This window comes from Protopterus annectens, chromosome 1.part0 (assembly GCF_019279795.1).
Source record: "Protopterus annectens isolate FY-2018-M chromosome 1.part0, PAN1.0, whole genome shotgun sequence".
NCBI lineage: Eukaryota > Metazoa > Chordata > Ceratodontiformes > Protopteridae > Protopterus > Protopterus annectens.
This window is the reverse complement of record NC_056725.1, coordinates 1,436,001,687-1,436,026,569: the sequence shown is the minus strand read 5'-3', so window position 1 is coordinate 1,436,026,569 and position 24,883 is coordinate 1,436,001,687. Positions and strand designations below refer to the sequence as shown.

Below are 24,883 nucleotides of genomic sequence, written 5' to 3'. Positions count from 1 at the left end.
AATGCTGGCCAAGAAAGTGAGGGTTAAGGAAATGTAGGAAGTTTTGGGTTTGATGAATTTTGCATGCTGAACTGTAGGCTTGTTACTGAATTCAACTGGTTCTAGGTAATTTGTTAAGTGAATGTAGTTGCACGCGTCATTTCATTAGGGTGTCCAAATTGGTCAGGGAGGATATGTCCACTTGGGTGAGCTTCATTCACTACTTTAACAGAGTAGCCTTCTGGCAGGAGGACTGGGTGCCTTCTGAGGAAATGCAGCTATATACAGATGCTGCAGGAGGAGTTAGGCACAGGAACATATTTCCAGGAGAAGTGGTTTGCAGTACAGTGTTCGGTTGTTTGGCCAGTGGAATGGAAGAAAGGCATTATCTTTTTAGAGTTGATGCCCATTAGTTTGGAAAAGGCGGTTACGTAAGAGAAAGGTGATTTTTTCATTCCAACAATTTAGCAGTGGTTCAAGTTTTGTGAAGAAATCAACTGTGTCACATTTAGTACAGGGTTTACTGAGTTTTTTGTGTTGCACTGCCTTAATATTAACTTGTCTTTTTCATCTTAGCATATAACAGGCCATTCTAATTTTCAGTTCAACAGGTTTCAGGCTTTGCTTTCAGGGACAGAGATGAAACTAGCAGCAGTGCAAAGGAGGTGTGTTTAGTTGGGAAAATGTAGTAGAGGGGTTACTGCAGCAATCATGGGCTTGTGTTGCAAATTTGCCCAGTTTGGAGCAAAATTGGTCTGTCCAGCTACTGGTGTGATTCAAGTGAAGCAGAGAGAACCATTAGGGTACACTTAACAGCAGTGAGGGAAGCAGCTAGATTTCAGGCCTTGGAGATGTTACTAAACATTGGTGTATTTTGAGGATTTTGAATGGGTAGGACAGATTTAGGGGTTTATCAGCAAAAGTTAAGCTTCCAGTGGAGAAGAATTTATTGGGAGTTTTGTTCAAAGTTTTTATCTACTATTGCGAAGTCATGAAAAGCATTTCTTGTTTTTATCCCTCTCTGTTGTCATGCACACAGGCAAACGTACAGCTCGAATGGGGTAAAGCGGGCAGCTGCCCTAGGCACAAGGCATTAGTAGGAGTGATTGGCAGATCCAGTTTTTTTTTTTTTTTGCTTCTCACACAAATTTGAGGATGGGCAGTATAACATGACTGCATTAGGATCGGGTGATCCTCCTTAGGAAAGAAGGAAATAAGTGCCAAATTGGAGAAGAGACCTTTTTTGAGAAGCATCACCAGCTCTATGCACAGGGGCTTTTTAGATCAGGTTAGTGAGGAACTGAGTAACCACAGATAGAGAGATGTTTGTTGGGTAGGAGATAGTCAGAAGTACCGGCTTGGTTAAATAAATCTAAAAGTAGATAAAGTTAGTAGAGGTCAACATGTGGCACTGAGTAGGAAACAGATACTCTCTTGTGCCTGCTGGCATGGGTGTTAGCATGGAGGAAACCTGTGATGAACAAACAGATTTGGTATTTCAGTAGCAGCATGGTGGGTATTTTGTCAGGTTGATTAGGAGGGCTTTGAAGAGTCAGGGCATGGATGGTATTTTATATATCCTTTAGGATAAGTAGAGCCTCTCATTTATTTGTGGAAGGAAAGCTGATTGAGGTTATAAAGCACTTTGGCAGATGGACATATAATGCTTTTCAATTATTTATTAAGTAGTTAGCATTTGGTATTGGGGGTTGTTGTTGTAAACTTGGTCAACTTATTGTAGTTTTCTTTTTCAGACAGGAAGAAGCTTGTCGTAGCTGGCCATTTGTTTATTGTCTGGGCTGTGAAGCAAGTGGCAGTGGGGCCTAAGGGTTTATTCTTGAACCTTGATTCAGTAGTTTGGAATCCTTGTTGGCAAGTGAGCCCAGGTTCACACTGGAATCAGTTGATGGCATGCTGGATGGTGTGCAGGCAGCGTATGAAATTCCTTAAATTTTGGTGACTCACTTAGGGATAATGGCTTTGGTGTAGTGCCTAAGAATTGGCTTCTGTCTTGGATTATGTGATATCTAATCTTAATTAAACAGAAATTAAACAGAAATTTATTGGAATAGTTTTAATTTAGTCTACGATTATTCTGAGATTGCTTTGGAGGTTTGCTAATAGTTTTAAGGTGGTGGAAGTGGCAGTGATATTTGCTGACTACAAAGGGGCTAGGATAACCCCTTCATTTGGTTCCTCAGTGCTTGAGTAATGGGATTTTACAGAGCAGAATCCAATGTGATACAGAGGGGATGGTATACACCTGAGCAACATTGCATTTTTGTCTTTGTTTTTGAAGAAGTTGGTATAATTTATGGTTTGTTCTGGGTGCAGACTCTTCAGTTATTTTGCGGGATAGGAATGAAGGCAAGATTACATTGCTGTTAGTCAGCCTTTTAGGTGAAAGAAGGGATCTTTTTCCCCCTCCATTCCTTCTTGCTTGTTTTCTGAGTGATGGCTTACGTTGCTCTTGAGGGCTCTTCTATTATTATAATTTAGTTGGAGTGTGAGGTGAGCATTCTGTTGCCCTGCCCATACATGTCTTTTGTTGAATGTTTTACTAATGATTCATTGCTTATTCAGAATGACTTAAGTGAATTTCCTTGGCATTATTTGTTTTTTGTAATAATACTGGCCACAGTGGCTACATTGTCTGTTTATTGATCCAACCAAATCCGGTAATGAATCCAAAGTAACAGAAAATGAGAACTCAAGGTTTTAGCGCTTTCATCCACTGAATTTAATGCGTGAACTTCTTCAGAAAACATACAAAAACTGTTATTTTTTTAAAAAATACATATTAGGGTTTTATGAATCAATAAGTTGTACATACAATTTCTTTAGAATATTGAATTCATTAGAGATTCACATCATTATTTTACAGTAAGTTATTATTTATTTTAAATGGTTAAAAACATTTGTATAATTGTTTAATTATTGATGTCATTTCCTGTATTGTTGAATATTTAAGGGAGCTTGGATAACAGTTTTTGTATGTTTTCTGAAGAAGTTCACGCATTAAAATTCAGTGGATGAAAGCGCTAAAACCTTGAGTTCTCATTTTCTGTTACTTTGGATTCATTACCGGATTTGGTTGGATCGTATTACAAGATTTCTATTGTCTGTTTATTGTGTCAGAGCATGAGGTTCAGGGACAAAATATATTCATCCATATGTTTCAGTAGGAAAGACCCTAACATGAAGATCCATTACAGAAAGGTACATCCCAGTCCTGTGGAAAGCTTCTTTTATAATTTCATTACACAAAGGTGGCACATCCACTGAAATGTCACATTATCACCCTGTAGCAATCCTTCCTCCCTTCTCTAAAATACTTGAAAAATGTATGCAGCTTCTATACTTTCAACTTTATAACCAATTACTTTCTCCTACCCAACATGGCCTTTGACCCAACTACAGCACAGAAACTGCCCTGTTACATTTCCAAGATACCAGTAATCAATGTAAAAACTCAGGTAATTTTGTCTCCAACCTTTTCTAGAGAAAGTGACATGTTTGACGTACCATGGGGGGTTGTGACAACAAAAATAAAAATCACAGTCTTGCACTTTTTTAACATGTAGAATGAGTCTTACCATATTGTTGAATTATAAAAATAATAGGGGCATATGGAAGGATGGACAGCACCTCTTTGTTAAACACGAAGAAAATAACTAGCTAAACATTTTGCTGTTAACCTAGGGTTTGTGAAAATATGTAATATAATTATTTATTTGTTTGTCTGCTTGTTTGCTTTGTTTTATTTACTGGGAACGCCTAGCTGGACAAAAGTTCCCTCTTCAGTGGAGGCATGAGAAGAAAAGCTCCATATCATTAAGTTAAACAATACATTCTACATTTCATTTTCACGGTGTATGCAAATAATAGGATATTATATGTATATAAAGGTAATATATAACATATTGTATATTTGCATACAATAGTACTACACTATAATACAAAAAGGTTCTCAAATTCATTTAATAAGTATTAGGAATAGTGCATTGTATGAGTGTTTAGCAGTGTTGCAGTTTCAGTGCTGAGGCGGTTCAACAGAGTTGTAAGTACAGCACTTGTTATGCTGGCAGTGCTATTTGGGAATTTTATCCTAAAGCGTAACAGTGCCATAGCCAAGAATTAAAGGATAAACACACCCAAAAACTGAGCATATCTTGAACCTTCCAGTATTATTAATGTCTGTTTATCAATGCAAGAGGTTATTATTATTTTCTAATTTGTTATATCAAAAATATCCTGGAAGCGGGGCTACCATGCTCTGATATCATTTTACAGGGACAGATAAGGCAGATCATTTACTGTGGTTCTCTCTCTCTCTTTCTCTCTTTCTCTCTCTCTCTCTCTCCACCAGATTACAAATAAACTATGATTGTTTCTGTTTGACTGTCAGCATCCATCTGTCTTTTTCATTACTTTGCTTTCTTTGATTTTTATTAGTGGCCATCTTTGATGCAGGATTTAAGAAACATTTAGCAGTTAGTTAATTAGTTAGTTAGTTATTGCCTTTTGTTTACTGGGATGGTCCGAGTGGGCAATCAGGCCCATTTTCAGTGGAGGCCCAAGGAGAAAAGCAACACTAGAGTTACAAAAATTTTAAATAATTGCAAAGAATTTATAAAAAAAAAAGAATCACTTTCTGAATAGTAGAAATGGGGTTTTAGAATCATTTTCTGTAAGAGTGTTATACAATAATAAACAAGTTGTATTTACATATACAGCAACAAACAAATTTCATTTACAAAGGAGCGATGGAAAGCAGTATACAATTATAAATATAGGTAGGAGAACTGAAAAGTTAGGGGCTGGTGATAGTCTGGAGATCTGACAGAGAGACAGTGAGTCAGTCTGGGGTATGAACAAGAACAGAGCCAAAAAGAATCTAGGTGCTGTTTTACATTGTACTTAAAGCTAGATGCACAGCTGTCCTGTTTAAGTGGGATTGACAGGGAGTTACACTCTCTGGTGACACAGGATGAGTATAGTTAGTCTCCAGCTGTATTACAGGATTTGGAAGTTATTAGCAGGTCCAGATTACCTGAGCAAAGGCAATGTGGTGGGGAGTAGTGCTTGAGAATGTTTTGAAGAGAACAGCATGTGTGGTGATTTGTGTAGTATTTTGTGGGCAATTTGAAAATTAGTGACTATAAAGTGATTAGGTAGTTCTAGCCAGTTGAACTTCTATAGTGTTAAGTACTGGTGGATACAGTAGGATGCATCATCCTACCTTCTCCCCTGCCTTCACTTTGCACCCCCCATATTAACCAACATCCATGCCACCCTACTAAATGAATTAGAGGCATGCTTTAACATGTTATTGTTTGTGGTAGACATTTCTACTATTCAGAGGCCAGTGGTTGATCCACCTTTGTGAAGTGGTATAAAATTTAAAATGGGTGGCGAAAGCCAAACACATTCTGGCTAGGCTTATATAACCAGTTGGAGAGGCCAGTGGTTGATCCACCTTTGTGAAGTGGTATAAAATATGATTTTTTCCATGTCTATAATGGACATGCTGCACCTCAGAAAATCCAAATCCCATCGAGCTACGCACTTGAGAGACTTGAACCTCAGCACTGAAATAAATAGGACATGCTGGAGGGACAGATTCATAACCCAGAGGCTCCCTTCACTCTGGAATAAAATCCCAATCCAGGTTAGGCAGAGTCCCTCATTGACTCTCTTCAAGAGGAATCTTGATGAGTGGATGGGAGATCGTAGGTTTACCCCGGGTATCACTTCTGTGTCACTGTTTAGACAGAGGCACAGTATACTAACCTCGAAAAAGGGCATAGCAAAATAAATTTAAAATGGGTGGCAAAAGCCAAATACATTCTGGCTAGGCTTATAAATGCCCTAGGGCAGATAGCCTAGTATGAACCTATGAACCTATTAGCTGCAAGCAAGGCTATTTTGTTAAAGCATGCCTCTAATTCATTTAGTAGGGTGGCATGGATGTTGGTTAATATGGGGGATGCAGAGTGAAGGCAGGGGAGAAGGTAGGATGATGCTAAGGATTTCCTTGATGAGTCTTGTGAGGTAGAGTTTGTTTTGATTGAGGAAGCCCATTTTTTGATGAGTTTTCTTGATGGCCTGGCTGATATGCATGTCAAATTTTGGATTATTGTCTATTATGACTCCCAGTAGTTTGGCTTTTGTTAGATTTTCTATGGTGGTGCTTTTGTTGAAGTAATATTAAAGGGAGTACATGTTGTTGAATGAGATCTGGGTGTGAAAAGCATTCATTTGGGTTTTTTGGCATTTAGGATTAGTTGATGAGCTTTTAGCCATAATTCTATGGATATGAAGGAGTCTTGAGTCATTTGTTAAAGTAGTGCAAGGGTTGAGGCTGAGTTGTTGTGCTGTAGATGGTCAAAAGCCATGTTGTGTGGGGAACAGTAGTTTGATGTCTATAAGATGGGTTAAGAGTTGGGAGTGTATGCACTCTTCTAAGATTTTGCATAGAGGCAGAGAATTGCAATGGGGCAATAGTTGGAGAGGCCAGTGGTTGATCCACCTTTGTGAAGTGGTATAAAATATGATTTTTTTCCATATAGTGGGTACATAGTTTTCTGTGATAGATCTATTTGTGAGTATTGAGATGGGGTATGCCATAACACTGGCGGCTAATTTAAAGTACTTGGGCAGGAGTTTGTCAGCAGCTGGTGCAGTGGTTTTCAGTTTTAAAGGTAATTTTTGATAAATGGGGTAGGTATTTGGAGGAAAGAAAAGAGACTGGTATTGTGAGTATTGTTGGAGAGGATAGAGAGGTGGGAGGGTGAACTAGATTCTAGTAGAGAGGGGACAAATTGTACGAAATGTGTGTTGTATTGGATGGCTATGGGTCCGTGTTATTGTTTGTGGTAGATGGGGTGGTGGTTTGAACAGGGTATAGTAGGGTTTTTATAGTTGTCCAAAATTGCTTGGGATTGTGGTGACATTTGCCTTGACCTAAATGAAACAATGCAGTTTTGTCTAGTTTGACCTGTTGTTTACATCGATTTTTAAGTTGTCTAAAAATTTACCACACTTGTTGTGTTCTGTCTTTACACCATGACTTCCAGGCTTTGTCTCGAGCATGAGCTGCTTGGTTTCTTTGTTGAGTCATGGAGCAGAATTAGTTTTAGTTCTTTTTGTTCTTATAGGAGGTAACTCATTTATTATGTTACAGAATGCTTTACTGAAATGATTAACAGCAACTTCTTTTGGTAGATTTTTAGAGTATTTCAGTTGCATTGGGACAGGTAATTTATAAAGGCATCTTTATTAAAAGAGGAGAATCCATGTACTTTTTAACACTGTATGTTTGGGGTGTGATTAGTTTGTCTTGTAATAAATGTGGGGAGATGGTCACTGATGTGTCTAGGAGACAGACAAAGGGGTTTATGTTTGAGGGTGAGGTGGTAAGAATCCAGTTTGGTAGTGAGTGCTTGTAGCTGTGTTTGTCAATTATAGTGGGTGAGGTGATTACTTGAGTGAAATTGAATAGGTTAATAGAAAGGATAGGGAAATCAGTGTTTACAGGTAAACAGTCTATATTCACATCCCCAAGTATAATAGCTTCTTTATTTACTTTAGTGGAAAAACATTGAAGTAAGTTATCAAGAATGGGAATGTTGTTGCTTGGGGAAATCTATAAGGCAGCAATCTAAATAGTTGTATGCTTGTTCTGGGGTAGGAGGGTAATAGATATTTCTGTGTTGGGATATTTGGGGTGACTCAGTGGGTATCTGGTGATGTTTAGTCTATTTTTTAAAAGTATTGCAACCCCTCCAGCTTTTTCGTGTACTATATAATTTCTTATCATATTGTATCCTGTGGGAAGGCTTACTTCATCTTTAGTGTTTGGTTTTAGCCACGTTTCAGTGATGATCGGAATGTCTGGTTTGTGTGCTGTAATCCATGCATGGAGATCTGGACTTTTGTTGTAGATGCTTTTGAGGTTTATGTGCATTAATAGTAGGTTGTCATTAGAATTAGTTGGGTGTGTGTTAGTAATGGTGGAAGCTGATAGGTTAGATGGAGTTTTGGTTGGTTTGAAGGGATGGCCAGGATTAGGTTGAATGTCTCCACAGAGTGGGAGGGTAGAAATGTGGTGAGAGGAGTTGTACCATTTTTATATTTAACTCTTAGATCTGATACCAATATATAGGTCAGGTTGTTCTCTTTGATGTAGCTGTAACTGAAGAGGGCTTTGGTTTCTAATGGGTAGACACTGTGTGCAATTTTGTAGTTGATGGGTGAGTGTTTGTTGACTACAACCACATGGCTGGAGAAAATAGAGTAATAGAGGGGGAAGGAGAGTGAGGTAGGAAGTGGCAATGATGAATATGCTTAGCAAAATTGTAAGAGTAGACTGGAGGAATAACATATTATGCTTAAGTTATGGGAAGATAGAGTTATATTGGTGGAAGTTATATACTATTTTTGTTGGAGCAGATTGAGAGATATGAGTTAGGTGGGCCTGTAATATGGGTTTGCAAGTTGAGGAGTTAGGCCAGTTGTATGCCACAGTCAATTTGGTTGGTTGTTTTGTTGTAGGGGTGGGGATAAAACAGTACAAGTTTAGATGAACTGGGGTGGGTGGGAATAAGGGGTAGGTGAATGGAGCAGGCTGAGTTGGTACAATTGCTGCGGGTGAAAAAAATATCTGTAAACCTGAAAGTTATATGGGAATGGGCAATGACATTGTATTGAAGTATTGAGGTAAAAGAAGAGATTTGAGTATAATATGAATATGAAAACTACAAAGGTATGTGAGATAGACAGTAGACTGAGGTAGTTAGGAAAAAGAAAGTTTGGAAAAATGAGAAGAGAACTTAACTACTTTTAAAGCTAAGCACATGTAATGCTCAAGGTAGAAGTTGTTTGTTCATGGAAAAGGTAAGAAGCAAGCAAACATAGAACTGCTTATGCAGGCAAAGAGGGACAGTCACAAAAGCAGTAGCTGAAAAGAGCAATTAAGAAATTATAGGCTGCCAGCAAGAGTAGGATGTAGATCATTAATTAGAGGGAAGGGGAGGGGAAAAATTATGGTTGCAGTACCGGCTATTTTGGATTCTAATCAAAACCGCCAAAAGGCAGACCAGTAAGTACTGGCCAAGTAAAGAAGAGACATTAAACTTGGTACAATTTTCAGCAGACCATGACTAGGATAACAAAACAAAAAAGTACATCCCCCTTGCACTGAATAAAAGCCAAGTATGTACACATTTGCAGACTGCATGGTGTATTTATTCTGCTGTAGTCTTTGGTATTGGGGTTCAGTCTATGACAAAATTGAAGAAAATACAGGTCTGTACACATTTGCAGGGATGGATGCTATATTTATTCAGCTCTAGTCTTTGGGGTTGGGTTCGGTCCATGACTATAATGAATAAAAGACAAGTCTGTACCTGTGTTCAGGGCTGGATGATATATTTATTCTGCTGTAGTCTTTGGGGTGGGGGTGGGGGTTCAGTCCAAGACTATCTGACTAGTGAAATTTGAATGTCAACCTTGAAAAAATATCTGAGTTAGCTGTTCTTTTCAAATTGCAACTAGTGTAGCATCCATTTGTGATAACTCTGACCTTTGTGATTAATGGGTGTTACTTAGGCTGAGCTGACTTTTGTTGTACTCACATTTTAAGACTGCTGTTAGAATTAGTGTTTTTGATGTTAATCATCCCTCCCTGAACTCATTCATCTGTATCAATCAAACCCTGTCTATAATCCAGAACTGATTCAACAAACACAGGAAGATGACGTGTTTTTGCAGAAAATGCAGTGCATAAAAAAAGACATTGCCAGACAATCAGGAGAGTGAGATAAAATATGTTCTTTCTGTGTAATACTCAGTTCCCTGCTGTGGTGTGATGCTGGTAATTTTTGGCTGATACGGCACATTTAAATTACTAGGTTTAAGCCATTTTAATGGTTGTGTTGTTAGAATCAGTAGCCTAATCTTATTACTCTGCCATTCTTTGCCTTGGTGATATAATAGAAGATGAGACAAACATGGGAATGAAAATACAAGATTTCAAAATAAGGAAAATGGAAACAAGTTCAAGCACAAAACAAATCAAATGATTATAAAATTCTACCTTTTTCTGCATATGGCATTTTTAAAGTTGAATTGTAAGGAAGGAGTAAACTTTTTGAAAAGAAAATTTTGAAATTAGGGTGGAGTTCTCCTTTAAGGAGGAGTGTTTTAGTTTAGTTCTGAAGAGGACTAGACTTTCAGTAAGTCTAATTGGGAGAGGGAAGGAATTCCAGGCTTTGGAAACATGGCTGGAATACAGAGTATCTCCAGCTATGTTCTTGGGCATGTTTATTTTTCCAGGTACTGCCCACCTATACTGACATGAAGAGTTGTGGATTTGTAAAATGGTCTCCCTGTCTTATCACCTATCAGTTTTTTTCAAATCCAACACCATTAATTTAGATTCAACAGTCCCCCTTTGTGTCCTCCTGTTGCATTAATATATTGAGGAGATCACCTTTATTCACTACATTTTTGAATCATGTACTGGCTATATGATGTTGAATTTGAGTGTGTTAATTCTATCTGAAACAGGATATATTAATACAGAATTTGGGTGTAATCTGAAAGGAAACTATGATTAAAATTAAAGAAGGAATGTATATGTGTATTGAAAACTTACTAGACAGTATGGCAAGAAACCCAGCTGATATTCTCAAATCTCTTATCTCTCATGCCCTGGACAAATCTTCAATACATAGTTAACATATTAAATGTGCCAGTGATACAACTTTTTGCCATTTTTTATAACCATATAATTTATCCTGACTGTGGAGAATAATTGAATGTATGTTTGTAGTTCCAATTCCTATCAGGTTAATGAACAGTACATTTAAATGAAGAAATGTAACCTCTTAAATGTCTGCTTGACGAAACATAGATTGCTGTTAAATATTATATTAAATATTATTAGACTGTTTAGTTTTTGAAACTCAAATTATAATATCCCTGAAATTAAGATTACTTGTTAAATGGCAGAGTATAGTTACTCTGTCCATCCATCCATCCATCCATCCACATCCCCTTTTCCCACTTTTTCACATTGGGTTGGGGTGCCACTTCAAGAATGACAATCATCTAGATTATAGGCAATACCCATTGACAACCAGCTTCTTTTACCCATGACTATGCACATTTTGCTAGTCAATTAAAAATGCCAAATCATATATAATAAATAGGGAAGAGATTTAAATGAGTTTACTTAAATTTGCATCTTGAATGTATGTTGAGACTGGATCTCAGGCTAAATAATACCTTGATCCAGAACGAGACCCAAAATGAGTCATCATTAAGATAACTAGCTACGCTAAATTAATTATAAAATTGGCCACCATACAATATTGTCTAAAACTGAGACTTTTAAATGGGCCTGTACATTTTCCATGTTAACTCTAGGAATGTTACCATTCTATCCAGCTACATTAAATAACACATCCACATTGTTAAAGTGCTCTGCTTTAATCTTGTGAAAGGTGCAATTTAATAAGTGAAACATTCTAGGAAATATGTTCATGACAGAACACTTGGTCATAATGCCCAGTTTAGTTTTGTTCCATCTTTTAAGATAATTTTATTTCATTTGCTTGTTAACCTGGTTACCTCAGTAGGCACAAGGGCCTCTTTTCAGAGGTGACCAAAGAACATTGCAAAGTTAACTGACTTGCTGAACATCGCAGAGTTTGCTAGTAAAGACTGAGAAAATTGCATTCACTTTTAGCTGCACATTTTGAACAATTTATATCAAAACATTAGTCGAAATCACTGGAATATGTAATATTCAGATATTTAATTGTCAGGTTACTAACTTGCATCTCTCTTCCATTTTGATGAATGTAATTTACCTTAATAGGAATAGCTATGACAGCCAACTTATTTTGGTTATGGAACCACAATATGTATTTTTGAGAAGACTCTTAAATATTTTAACTATCCTAAAAGATTAACATGACCTCCTCATACTTAGCCTAACAGCTGCTCTAAGGTGGGCTGTGTCTTGTTTCTGAACCTTGAATGATCTAATCCTATTTGATTTCCTAGTTCTTTACAAAACGAGTGACTTTGCAAATATCCAAGGCGTAAATCTAGACCATTAGCTAAGTAAGGCTCACCAGAGGGATAGGTACATAACTCAATAAGTTAGCATTAGAGGTCAGACAAAGTTAAGACTAATCTTAATGGTTGCACAGGTATGCACAAATGTGCTTCCATAGCCCTAATCATTTAGGGAGATAAGCACTGCTAAAGGGTTAAAATATTTAAAACATATTAGCTCTTTGTCCACCCAATCTTTTGATGAAAGAGTTGATGGCTGAAGTCACTAAATAATGACAGACATTTGAGTTTCAGACTTCATATCCTCCAGAAAATGCATTCTAATGCAAAACTTATTATTCTAGTGATGTTTTAAGTTTATAAGGGCAATATTTAAAATCTGTCCCTTCATCTTCCCACATTATTTTTGGCTTTGTCTAGAATTATTGCTCTAAGAAGTTGAAATGTAAAGAAAAAAAAACACTTGAATAAAAATGGCTCATTTTACCACCTCACAATTACAGCCTTTAGTTCACTGATGCAATAACTGAAAATTGTTGTTGTTGCTGCTGCTGCTTGAAATAAGTTCTTATGATGCTAGCAATTATTTGAAAGGAAGGCCGTAACCCTCATGGCTGAGAGTGAAATTACTTCTTTTTTTCACAAACACGTACATACGATCACATAATTGGATGGAAAGGAGCTGACATTAGATATCAGGCCTCTGGACAACTTCCTGGTTTATCATGCAGGTTAAGAAGAAAAGATGACTGTGCCTTTCTTTGGGTTTTTTATGATCAGAGAAACATATATTTTTCATTCATTTTTGAACTGATGCATATACAGATGCACACTCGGAGTATTGTATGACCACATTTGTGTATCTGCAAATGTTTGAGAAGTGCTATAAAACTTGATTTGAAATCTGAAGTACACAACAGCACTGGAGGCATGCTACAGACATTTCGTTCTGGGTTGGCACACTAGGTGCTGATCCAGGACTTACACAGGTCACACTGTAGATTTAAATGAGTTAACATTATATATTTTAATAGTTTCATAAGTACTTACTAAGCTATTGATCTGTGAGGATCATTAGAAGTCTAGCCATACATTTCCATGAAGTTTTTAGCCCTTATATTTTTAGTTTGAATAACCCAAAGACAAGCAGAACATTTACATGTTGCCCCTATCCATACATCCATAGGTGTATACTAGGCTAATGATCTCTGGGGCCTTTAGAAGCCTAGCCAAGCATCCCAACTGTATTATGCAAGTTTATGTGCCATGGAGGTTATTGTAAGGGGGTTATGCAAGCTAGGGCAATATTTAGAGCTGCCTCTGTCCATTAAAAACATAAGTGCTAGACCGGAGTATATTTCTGATTTCTCATCCACTGGTCCAGGTTTCTCTTGAATAGGGTTAAGGAAGATCTCTGCTTCACATATATTTGAAACCTGTTACAGATCAGTGGAATTCTCTGAGACACATACCTGTCCCTCCAACATGTCCTAGTTATGTCATAAGCAAAGTTTAAATCCATAAATCAAGTAATTCTGATAATATTCATTTTGCAGATATGCAAAAGGTCCATCAGAGTAAGATCCAAGGATGCTTTTTATGTCAGGCATAGAGCAACTATCAACAGTCTGTAAAAAACAGAGCAAAGAGATAGAGCTTTGAGACAACCTGCATAGGACATGCTGTTTACACCCTGTATTCTTTTTCTGTGGAACCTCTGTGGACATTCCATTTGTTGCATGTGCCTGGTCAGGTACATACTGAAGGAGACTTTCTACGTAATTATGGGCCTGATGAAGGCTGAATACAGTGGAACACTGACTTCCTTGGACCTAGATGCCATTCCCTTGCTTATAAGTTGAGTAGCGTATAATTATTTCCTTACTACCTTAGACATATGTTGGTCAAAAGCTATGTTGTTATCTACATACATGCTCAAATCCCTGACTACTGGTTCTACTCTTAGGGGTGTGCTACTGGTGAGGTAATTTCCTAGGGTGACTGTCATCCCAAAGGGTACTATATATTTCTTGGCAATGGTTTTAAGCTGTGGCTCTGACACCAGTCTTTTGTCTATGTTAGTCCTTCCTGTAGGATGTTAGCATCTTGGGTGGATTTTATGACTGCTCCTGGTTTGCAGTCATTTGTAAATCTGGTCAAACAGATGTCCTTGTCATTGGCCTTGACTTTCAGGAAGTAAATGCCAAAAAGGAGAGGACCCAGCACAGAGGCCTGAAGGACTCAACTAGTGAACAGCCACTTTATAGAGGTGATCTCCCTTATCCTAACTTTCTGGGTCCTATCTGAAAGCCATCTGGCTATCTAGCGTGCAACTTATTGGTTTATTCCTATATCCATGAGGATGTTTACAATGCCCAAGTAGGGAATTGCATCAACTGTCTTAGCCATGTCAAGCTAGTATGCACCATTTTGCCCTTATCCATTGCCTTGGTGACCTCTCAAGGTAAAGTATGTTTGCACTCCTAGAGGGCGTATGGACTATCTGGTCCAAGGTGCTTGTGTTTACAAAGTCCAGGAATCTCTAAGCCTGTGCATTTGGTGTTGCATAATTCTTCCACTTTATAGTGGAGTAGTTGCAGTTTCCCATGAATATGGTATTTGCTTGAAATGGTGAGGCCCTCCAGTAAGTCCAAGTACAAGTTATGGGTTTCTTGGGTCATAGAAAGTGAACTATGGCTTGCAAGAATATGATATGGGGCTTTGCATATGGAAATATGGACATGGAGAAGCTCAAGCATGTCATCCTGTTTGACTAGTCTTGAGGTGAGTTTGTTGTTGATATAGATTGAGACACGTCCACCTTTGGTCCCTGCCTGTGCAGTAGCTGGCCTGAATCTGAGTAAGCCATTGCAGTCCTGTACTGCTGGGGTGCTCTCTGCAGCTTTAAATCGTGCCTCAGTAACTGCACTGATGTTCACATTCTCCAGGGTGAGGAGAGCCTGGAGGGTGTGGTGATCCATTGAAGGCGAAAAGCAGAGGTACCAGATCGTTTAAGCAATAAAGCAGAAACTGGTAAAAGTGCTGGATTAGTGTGTTGGAGTGGAGTTTCTTGTTTAGCCTTCTGACCTTGAGGAGTAACATCTTTAGATTCCCTTGGGTTGGTTTTGCTGTGCTATCTGTTACGTTGGCATTGGGGGAGGACAATGTTTTGGCCAGTATTTGAAAACCAAGAGGGGAAAGGTGCAGACCATCCTTGGAAAAGCGACATAGTCTGTTGACCATATCCTCCCATGCTTAAAAAAATACTATACCTCCTTGGAATGACACCAAAAACTAAGCCAATTATTGAATTCAGTGATCTTTTGTTCATATTGTGGCAACATCCTTGTTGAAGGGAGAATACTGCTCAGTGCTAGGCACATACCAGTCTGGGACACATAGTCTGAGAGTTCCATAATGTCTCTTTTCACATAACCATGGAAGTACTTCTCAGGCAATTTACACTCAGACGAACTATGACTGAGCCATACTGGTACTTGAGATCTAATGTCATAAGTGCATGGATGATATCATGGATCCTAGCCACTGATAGACAACTGACCGTGATTTTCTCATTATTCAACCTGGTGAGTGGGACATCTGTATGTCTCAAAATAGAGTCTCCTATGAATAAAATATTGGGTAGTATGTTGGCTTGCCTTATGGGCTTTGTAGTCGAGGCTCTAAAAAGTGTGACTGTATGTGTCATGTTGGGTGCTGTTCTGGTGGAGTGCTTTTGGGGTTGCTGAGGATTATTTTTGTAGGATGAAGGTCTATGAGGTCTTTGGAATTTAGGAAGGTTGCTTTCAAGTGTCACACCATATGTTGGTCTATGTGATGGGTCAGTACTATGTGTGGTGGGTATAATTCTTACACTACCAACAACCTGATTGTTATTTTGAGTGCTTTTTGTGTGAGAGTCTTGCCTCCATTGACATTGTGTAATTACATCCTTCACATACTTTGTCTGTTTCTCTAAGGATCCGTTAGTTGTCAGTGAACATGAAGAACATGAAACAATTCCTACATTTTTTCAGGATGCCACTATCTGCCAAGCTGCTGTCTGTGAAATTGGGAAAGTACCCATCCATAGTGTGAGGTCTTTTTTAAGTGAATTACAAAGGGGTGGTACAGCAGACTAACTTGGGTACTAAATAGGTAGAAACTACAACTTGGCTATGTATGACTGAAGTCATGTGACAGTGCTTCTCAGCACCCAAACAAGTTGCTCTTTCATAGGTTTTTAAGTTGTCTGCATCTATACAAGACACTGCTAACCACCACTGAACAATGAGCAGAAGAATTTATAAACTCAAGGAAAAGTGACTAAACCAACTAAGAAGCCCACTGGCCAATGAAATAATGTCACTTTAAGCCTCCCTGTGTGTTCATGAACTCAGACAGCCCAGGCTATCTTTCTATTACCACTAGATTTGCAGTTCCAGTCTTCTTAATGTAAAAACACACTTTAATCAAAAGTGAAAAGGTACCAGAAACAAATTAGACAACTAGCTACAACAAGTAATTACTAGGTGACACTATGGCAGACAAGCCAGCAATTAGGAATACACACACTAAAGCAATTTCAAAGCACACTAGCAGCAGGTAGAACAAGGAAAAGTGAATACACTTTACAGTGATGAAAATCAGAAAAATGCAATAAAATAATTTGAAAATACAATGGCATTCTTCAGAAATTGCTTATAAAGGTGTAATATTTCAATTTAATGTACTTATCTTAGCCTGGATGGCACCAGATGCAAGCCAAATACTCTGAGAACACAGGCATGGATGCCAAATATTTGAGTTCTATGGAACTGGGCCAAGAACTGAGTAAAGACACCAAATTTATAGATTCAAAGAAAAGGGATTACACCAATTAAAAAGTCCTCTGGCTGATGTAACAATCTCACTTTTAAGACTCCCTGTGTTTTTCCCAACTTGCACAGACCAGGCTACCTTTCTACTACCAATAGAATTTCAACCCAGTCTTCTTAATGTAAAAATATACTTTGCTTACCAAAAGTTGAAAAGTATCAGAAACAAATCAAACTAGCTACAAGTAATTTTCACTTAAGACTACCCAGTGTCTATCCCAACTCAGACAGACCTGGCTACCTTTCTACTCAGTCATTTTAATGTAAAAACACACTTTAGTTATCCAAAAGTAAAAATATACCAGAAACAAATAAAAAAACTAGATACAAGTAATTATACGGTCATTCAAAGGCAGACAAGCCAGCAATGAGGAGCACACACTTTAAGGCAATTTCAAAGCTTACTAATGGTCTAAGGGTAGGGCCTTCCCAATTTCATCTGTCAGTACCCAATAAGATGAGTAGAGAAGATAATGCTGGGAAGAGCTTCTAGGGCCTGGTATACAGAAGATGAGACTGGGTGGAGACTCCAAACAACACCAGATATACTGTAGGGGTGGGCAGCTTAAAAGCCTCCAAGTTTAAAAGCACAGCAGGAAAAGGGTGAGTGGGAAAAAACTCAATTTATAGCTGTAGCTTCAGTTTCAGAAGAGACACAGTAAATGCAATAAACTGTGAGCCCACTCAGAAGTGATTTAAACACCTAAGCACAGCACAGACCCCACTTGAAAAGCACCACCGACTATACAGCACTGCAACTATAAAAATGCCTTCAGTTAATAGCTTTAACTTCAGATTCATAAAAAACACAAATAGGGACACACAGAAAACTGATTTAAATGGTAAGATGAATACAGTATTTTAAATGTTGTTTGTGTACCTTCATGGATGCAAAATGTAGTCCAAATGCCATGTTTCCAAGCTCCCAAGAGTCCCAAGCCTAAGATGGTCGACTGCTCATGTAACTTAAAATACCAGGAGCCTGGATTTAATTGCCACAAGCTCTAGTTACAAGTCATCTCTGGCAACACAACTGAGGGACAAGGGTGCTAAACTACAGGTGAATTTGTAGTTATCCTTACAATTGTCTAGATTATGTTTGAATAGTGAAAGAGAAGTACTTTGCTTTATGTGGGGAGGAAGATTATTCCAAACAAGTGTTATGCTCTGTGATATACATACATACATATATATATATATATATATATATATATATATATATATATATATACGTATATATACATATATATATATATATATATATATATATATATATAGAGACAGAGAGAGAGATATTCCCCATTCTTTTTATGTTGCAAAAGAGAATAAGATATCTTGAGTGGGTGTTTGCCCCCCCCCCAATGGACTTGCAAATGTGCAGTATGTCTCACAAGATACGGTCTGTTAAGGCTCTGTATGCGAGGCAAAGATCACCCCTCGGTAGCCTGTATGACAATGAAAAGAGGACAAGGCTTCAAAATAATCTGCATAATTTTTGTAATTTAGACCCTTGATTTTCTTAGCAAGAAATTGTTTTGTGAGGTGCTCAAGTCATGTCAACTTTTGAGAGGTATATACCAAAGGGGATATTGCATTCAATGATTTGTTTTATGACTGCAGAATTTAGTGAAATGATCACAGCCTAGACCTAGACACTATACCTTGCGTAATAAACTATAATGAAAAAGGACTTTATTTCAATAGTGTATACATAGTGATCAAAAGGCAGTTCACTGTTTACACAACTTCCCAAGTCACTGACAACTGGATCAACTTTAAGGGCAGTATTGTTAATATTATAGTTTCAAGGGATTTCTAGCTTACCAAAGGATACTACTATAAATTTCTTGGCATTTAGTTTTAATCCATGGTTTTGACACCAGATATTGGTTTGGAAAAGGCCCTCCTGGAGGTTCTTGGTGTCTTCTGGGCAGTTAGTGATGGCACCAGGTTTGCAGTCATCAACAAACTTGGTCAGTTATATATCCTTAACAATATGTTTGACCTCTGGGAAGCAAATGCCAAAGAGGAGTGTCCCAAGGACTAAACCCTAGGATACACCACTAGTGGCAGGTCTTTTGTAGGGGGTAGAGCAGCCATTCCTAATTTCATAGGTTCTATTTGTGAGCCAGTCTGCTATCTAATGAGTTACACAGGGATCAACATTTAGTTGAGAGAGTTTACCTGTGATACCCGAGTGCCAAATAGTGCTGAATGTCTTTATGAGGTCTCTATATGTGGTGTGTACTGATTTATCCTCATCCATTGCTTCAGTAGCCTTCTTGAAGATGTCATCCAGGTTAAGAAGGTAGTTTATGCTCTTCACAATTCCAAAATGGCTTGAGTTGAGAGTTTGTAAGTTACCTATGTCATTATTCATTAATTCCATAATAATCCTTTCCATAGCTTTACAGATGAAGTGGGTCAGACTTATGGATCTACAATGTCTTAGGTCCGTTGACACTTGTGCAAGATGGATGACAGTTGCTGTACTCCATTCTTCTAGCACATAGCCTGTTTGGTAGCTGTCACTGAATAGCCTCTACAGGGGTCTGACAGGTCCTGTTGTGTTATCTGACTCCATAGAAATAGTGTTCTTGACAGTGGATAGTGCCTTGAAGACTTTTTCATGGGAGATTTGAGGGAGAACATGTAGATGTGGGTATGAGGTGTGGGGATATAAGAAGGGAGAAAGGGGTGAAGTTACAACTAAGTTTTACCTGCTAGTAGATTAGAAGGTTGGTGCAATGGTTAAGGTCTTCACCTCATAGAATAAGGTACAGAGGTTGTTCTGTCCTCTGGTCACTGTGTGGTAATTGGATAGGCTTGTAATAGTCTGTCGGCTCATTGCCTAGTATTTACCTATGAATCATCTTATAGCTATGCCCTTTGGGTCTGTGTATGTGCTATCATTTACTATTAGCTCTGCATGGTGCTTGTCATTGTTTGTAAGGTTTCTAATATAATTTAAAAAGCCTTTATGGTTGTCCCTGGCCAGGGTGGCTATTTTACCTCATATCTGGACTGATATCTGGCTTTGGCTAATTTGATCAGACCCTAGAGTTCCTTGTTAAGTTTAGCAAGAGTTATTTTTGAAACTTTTTCATTTATTACAGAGCCTGTTTATATGTGGGTTCTACCATAAGAAGTTAATTTTGAATTTGGCATTGCATTTACTTTGGAAAGGGATAGATGCATCTAGGCAGCTATTCATATGTGCATAGAATTAGAATTTTTTTTTTATTGGAAAGCATTGCAATGTCCTTACTGTCATGTAATTCATTTTGCTACTGTTTAATTATGGTGCTCCTATTATTTTGCACAAATTCAGTGAGGAATCTTTTTGTCACAATGCTGATTAAATAGCTTAACAGAATTTGCTGCCTTTTTTTAGTAAAAATAAAAACAGACACCAAGTGCTGAATTGTGAATAAAGCAAAATGGAAAATTTGCAAATAGTAAATTGAAAAACAAACATCAGTTATAATGAATAACTATTTTAAAATAAAATGCCAAATTCCATAAATGTCTCACTTTTCAAGGACTTGGATAGTCTAAATTTGGGAACAGTATGGTATTTGTCTTAATAAATAGAAAATCAGCGACCTTGATTATAATGTGAGAATTTGGCAGAAATACCATATGAAACAACTTGAAGTGTTTGTTTTATAGTAATATGAAGAGTAAAGATCATTAATTTTGAAAACTTCAGACATCAAAGTGGTGAAAAGAAAAATTAAATGTTTGTTCAAGGTATGTAACAAGTTGCAAAGTGACTACAGGGCAAAAATATTGTTCCAGAATACTTCATTCATTGCAGAGGAAACAAGAGAGAGAGAGACATGTCTCAGGGAGCTGTGCTGACAGAACGTGATCCTGAACTGTCACCAAAGTTGATGCCATCACAAGATGAGATTCTAACTGCATCTTCACTTACAAATACCAATGACATTTCTGTGCCCCCATCCCTGGAGTGTCCACTCCAAAATATGCAAGACTGTTATGAAAGGCATTTCAATATAATGGCAACTCATCAACTAAGATATTCAGTAGAACATGTCTAATTCTCTAAGATACTGAAAATGCAGTTCTTTAATGTCATCAGTATATGTATGTCTACTCTTGGTATAGTTTCAGAATGATATTAATGCAAATTAAGTAAAATAGCATGAATGCCTGGAATATTTAAAGATATAATATTGCAAAATAACTACCAAATGTAATACATTCTTTTTCTTCTGAAATAATGATAATATAATAAATACTTCTTTTTTAAAATAATCATAACCTTTACAGCTATCAGTATACTAGTATTTAAGCCATGTGGTTTAGTTTCCTATGTATTACTGATCAGTCTTATCAGTAAAGTCAAAAACCTGCAGATGGGCCCTCATGTCATTCTACATTATTCATATTTCTGGTCCCATATCTTACCCTCCTAACTGTGATGTACAGCATGACAAAGTTTTGTAATAATCATTTGTACTCGGGGGTAAGTCTTTTCAAAACACATTAGCTTACCTTGCAAGGTCTAGGAATATCAGGTTTCTTATATCTTAAGTAGAGGATACCAACAAGTATCAGACCATAACACATCCATGCAGTAAAACTTCAAGGAAGAAAATAGAAGCAAAATGTTAGTAAATCATGTTTTTATTAGGGCAGTCTTGCTACACATCAGGCATGTTTAAATTATGCATCTGAGGCATGTAATGTAATGTAATAGATTATGGATGAGCAATTATAAACAAAATAGAATTGTGTAGAATCAACAATCTGTAACAAGTATATGCTTTGCATTTGAGATCATTAAATTTATAGCCCTGTTCCTTTATCATTTCTCCGTTTAGTTCTACCTTTAATGTTTTCTCTGCACGAGGTATCATAATGTTCCTTACCTCTCCCACAAACTTCATCTCTGTGAGTATCATCCCTAACCCCTCTTCCTTAGCACTCCTAATCTCTCTGAGTATCAACTGTTTCATCTACCCCTACTTTCCCATCTTGATCTACACTTTCTTTTCCAAAAACACCCCTTAACTGCTAGATCTATACCATGTGTAATTAAATACTTCATTTTGGGTACAATTAAAGACACCGAATAACATTCATTGTTATAAAATATTACTTAAGATGGATATTACTGGTTTGCATGTACTTGTTTGTATATTTTACTCTGATCTTTGTTAAATCTATCAGCCTGATTTAAGAATTTACTAATCAGCAAGCTGCTGCTCTTATGTACTACATATTTGTGTTTATACTCACATTTTGTATCACTGTTGTAAAATATGTCAAAATTGTTAGCTGTTACCACCTTTTTAATGCTGTTGAACATACTGCAGTGTCTTTTTTTCAGTTTGCCATTTAGATGCATCCTTTCCAGCACCTTAGGTCCTACCACCATGGCTTGAACTGTGTATGATGTGATTGTTATAGCTGCTAATGAGATAGCCTATCCAATGTCAATACTCCTGAACAGATCAATAATAGAAAGCAAGATTCCAACAGTGTGGAAAATAGCATATGTCACCCCACTACACAAAGGTGGGACCTGTACAGATCTTACCATCACCCTATTGCCATATTATCCCCACTTGCCAAAATATTAGAAAAATGCATTCACCAGCAACTTATGCAATACCTACTTATAAAACAACTTCTCACTCCTACCCAACACGGATTTAGATCAGCCCACAGTACAACAACTGCCATCCACTCTTTCACCAACCTAATCAACCAGAACCTAAATCTAGGCAATCTAACATAGGCCATATTTCTAGACCTATCAAAAGCCTTTGACATGGTCAACCATCCCAAACTTCTGGAGACCCTCCCTGACCTTGGACTAACTGCTAACTCACTAGCCTGGTTTCAAAATTACCTAATAGGTAGACAGCAAGCAGTCAGGTGGGATAACAAACTACCCACACTGCTCCCCATTACAACTGGAGTCCCACAAGGATCAATTTTAGACATGCTATTATTTTCCATATTCATCAGCAATCTGAATAAGATCACCCAAGATGCAACTGTCATACAATATGCTGACAACTCAACACTAGTCGGCTCAGCCACTAACCCCCTCGCACTCCTTTCCACTACCCAACAAGTCTTCAAAACCACTGAAGCTTGGTTTCTCAGTATAAACCTGTTACTGAACCCAAAAAGACCAAATTACTAATTTTCAAAGCAAATAAATTCAACTTAGACACCGATTCTTTTAGTATTACGTCTAGTGATGGTACAACTATCTCCTCAGACTCCCACACAAAACTACTTGGTGTAACAATTGACAATAAACTGAAGTTTGACCGACACAAAAATCAAACCATCAAAAACATACACAGAAAACTAGGCAGTCTGTACAAAAATAAAACATACCTAAATCAACAGACTAAAATTCCCATGGCTCAAACTCTGCTAATATCCACACTTCTATATGCCGCCCCTGTCTTCACCAACCTATCCAAAACAGAAATTAAAAAAACTAGACACATGTTACAATCAAATTGCCATATTTGCCACAAATGCTCCCTACCATGCCCATCATTGCCACTCACTATACCAACTAAAATCTCATTGCATTCCACCAGCTAGTTTTCACAAAAAATCTCCTACTATATCCAGACAAAATACCAACACTATCTAATTTACTTAAATACATGAAAACCCATGACAATTACGCTCTAGTGACAGGACCTTAATTAAGATCACCAGATCCAGCAACTCAGCAGGAGACTCCCTATTTCCTAACTACATAGGCAGAATCTGGAACTCACTTCCCCCTGATATTACCTCAGCAAACTCTGTCATTAAGTTTAAACAACTGCTAAAGGAACACCTTCTTATCAATAGACAATGGCCATGCCTTCCCCCAGATTGACCCTCTACACTTGCTTTTTACCTCAGGACTTCTCAATCAACATCTACATACTAATTTACTGCATGTACTACAATTCTTTATACGCAAACCTCATCTACTAGCAGTTCTACTGTACTCTTGAAAACTCTACTGGCAAATCATACATACTCTCAAAATTTCAAGTAGAAATCACTGGTCATACAACTAACGTGTCCTTATACTACAATTAGCAGCTAAAATAGTTCTCCTCTATGTACCTGTAAAATGTGCAGCCATAACATTTTCTTTCTCTATGTACTTCAAAAATGTTATGTTATGTACTTTGTCTCTGTATGCGTGAATTGACGCTATATATGTATACATGCCTTTATAGGCCTTTGTATTTTTATAAACTGTGGCGCTTTTCTCCCCGGGCCTCCACTGAAAATGGACATTTATCCAGTCGGATTCTCCCAGTCAACAAATGTAAAATAAAATAAAATTAAATAAATATGTTTACTATTGATTGCATCTTGCCAAAATGCACATGATTATAAATGCTTTAACTGTTTTATTTTCTATAGCTAGTAATTAGATTCATACGTTTATACTAAGCTTACAGCCAAAGGGCAATCAAGACATGTAGCTGTGACATTACGTAGCAATTACATTATATTAGTTAGCTAGGAAAAAAAAGATTATACTCGACACAGACATTTATGGAACACTACAGGAAATAAGGAAAATGTCTTTGTTTAGCCAGGATATCATAGAATATAGCTTAAGAGCAGATACTTAAGAGAAATATTTACATGTAGTTAGCTTCACTGATGTAATGAAAATAAGACAGAACAAATTTAAATATACACATTTTCAATGATATATGGTTCTTGGGCAAGATTAGATACATGTGACATATTATAAGATACTGTAACACGGTATAAAACCATGAAAACACATCCAGTGACATTGTAACCATGAAAACACATCCAGTGACATTGTAACCATGAAAACACATCCAGTGACATTGTCAGGCCAACTAGATACACACGTTAAGTTTTGTAAGAAAGAAAACTTCCATTGTGCCGAACAT

At 37.5% G+C, this 24,883-nt stretch overlaps 1 protein-coding gene across 1 annotated transcript in view; it reads right to left on the bottom strand.

Annotated features, from left to right (window-relative positions):
* LOC122802429 (b(0,+)-type amino acid transporter 1-like) overlaps nucleotides 1-24,883 on the bottom strand; it is a 251,378-nt gene that overhangs the window by 5,692 nt on the left and 220,803 nt on the right. Inside the window, exon 5 of the mRNA XM_044072078.1 lies at nucleotides 21,468-21,555. Coding sequence (XP_043928013.1) covers nucleotides 21,468-21,555 — 88 coding nt within the window. The remainder of the gene's footprint in view (nucleotides 1-21,467; nucleotides 21,556-24,883) is intronic.